The sequence below is a fragment of the Pundamilia nyererei genome, unplaced genomic scaffold, assembly GCF_000239375.1.
Source record: "Pundamilia nyererei isolate P.nyererei 1_Seehausen unplaced genomic scaffold, PunNye1.0 scaffold04292, whole genome shotgun sequence".
NCBI lineage: Eukaryota > Metazoa > Chordata > Actinopteri > Cichliformes > Cichlidae > Pundamilia > Pundamilia nyererei.
Window position 1 is genome coordinate 1 of NW_005191693.1, and position 1907 is coordinate 1907.

The 1907-nt window shown below is 43.3% G+C and overlaps 1 protein-coding gene across 1 annotated transcript; it reads right to left on the bottom strand.

The window, feature by feature from the left end:
• Positions 1-136: 136 nt before the first annotated feature.
• LOC102213192 (sodium channel protein type 4 subunit alpha B-like) lies at positions 137-1886 on the bottom strand (the record flags this gene model as incomplete). Its single annotated transcript, XM_005755880.2, has 4 exons — positions 137-443; positions 573-1188; positions 1622-1686; positions 1837-1886. Coding segments are annotated over 4 exons (954 nt in total), but the record flags the coding sequence as incomplete, so codon positions are not given.
• Between the last annotated feature and the right edge of the window lie 21 nt (positions 1887-1907).

The following is a 1907-nucleotide window of genomic DNA, read 5'->3' on the forward strand; positions in this document are numbered from 1 at the left end:
TAAATCAGATAAAAAGTCTGAGAAATCAGACAGAAACTCTGTGTAAGGCCCAGGTGGACGATAGATGATAACAAGTAAGACTGGTTTCTGAGTTTTACAGCTGGGGTGGACGAGGCTAAGCATCAGGCTTTCAAATGAATGTCTGGGTCTTTGGTTGATTAACAAGATGAAAATAAAGAGGAAACCTAAAATTCTTCAGTAAACATTTAAGGAGAAGACTTTAGAGTGGTTTTAGTTTAAGCAAACAGAGTTTAAGAAACATATCAAAATGTTGGCAGCCCGTCCCAGGTGACCTTACCTGTGTAGTAATTGTGCGCAGAACATCCAAACAGCTGATCTGGTCTCCAGGAAACAGAGGCAGATTCAAGTGAGTCAGTTTTATGGTGTTTGGTTTGGGAATCCTCAAAGGATCCTGGAGACCATCACAGAAGTCTGCCAGCTCACTGGGGAACACATTAGAAAATATTAAAGTCCATTAGAGACTATTAGACTGTTACAGTGGAGTCCATTATAGTGCAGAACCATTTTTGATTAGTGTTAAGGTTAGAAACTGTCACCGAGCTCAGTCTCACCTGTACTGTATGACCTGCGAGCCACTGGGGTCAAATCTCCTCCAGGTTTCATAAAACATCTGGAGGTGATCATCACTCAGCATCTCAGCGTCCTCAGGGCTCGCTGTGTTGAAGAGCTCCAGGATGACAACAATGAACAGGTGGATCACCAGCAGGCAGAAGAGGAGGATGTAGGAGCTGAAGAAAACAATCCCCACCGTCGGGTTGGCGCAGTTACCAGGCTCAGGTAATCGCAGGTCGCAGTCTGGAGGCGTGTTCATGATGGGACTCAACAGGCCGTACCACCCCGAGGACGTGGTGATCATAGTCATGCTGATGATGCTGTTTCCAAATGTCTTGAAGTTAAACATGTCATCGATCATCATCTCATGCTTCACGTAGGCAAAGTTAAACATCCCAATGATGGAGAATGTGTACACAATTAGGAAGAAGAGCAGGCCGATGTTGAAAAGGGCAGGAAGTGACATCACAAAGCCCATAATCAGCATCCAGATCCTTCTGGCAAACCGAATGTGAGGGAATGCTCCACATAAGGTGAACAAACGACCCAATCGCATAACAGAAAAGAGAGAGGGACTGCCGAAATAATTTTCCAAGATGTCAGCAAAGAAGAGACCTGCAACAACAACAACAACAACTATTTGTATAGCACATTTAAGACCAAAGGTACACCAAAGTGCTTCATAAAAATGTTCAAACATAACAGATATGAGACCATAACAGAGTACAAATAAGCTAAGAATTGAGAAAAGCTGGTTAAACAAAAATACAGATAAAATAAGAAATAAAACATCAGAGCGTATTTTAGAAAATAAAATCACTGAGTATTCATAAATATAAAGTGGGGGTATACATACAGTGGTACATCAATAGAAGATAAATAACAGCTGGATGAAATATAGGGAATGTGCACTGACTAACCGAAAACGCTCGGCCACACAGCTAAGTTTTTAACTGTGATTTAAATGAATGGATGGAATCAGAGGCGTGAACGGCAGCAGGAAGATTGTTCCAGAAGCTAGGGCCTGCCAGGACAAAAGCACGGTCACCTCTGGTCTTTAGCTGGGATCTAGGCTGCACCAAGAGTAACTGTCCTGATGATCTTAGGGCTCTCCTGGGGATATACGGATTAAGGAGTTCAATGAGGTAGCACGGCGCAGTATTGTTTATGGTTTGAAAGGTGAGCAAGAGAATTTTGAACTCAATGTGGTATTTGACAGGGAGCCAATGCAGGTCAGCGAGGACTGGGGTAATAGAGGCAAACCTTCTGGTTCCAGTCAAAAGGTGTGCCGCAGCATTCTGGACAAGCTGCAATCTATGAAGAAGGACAGAGAC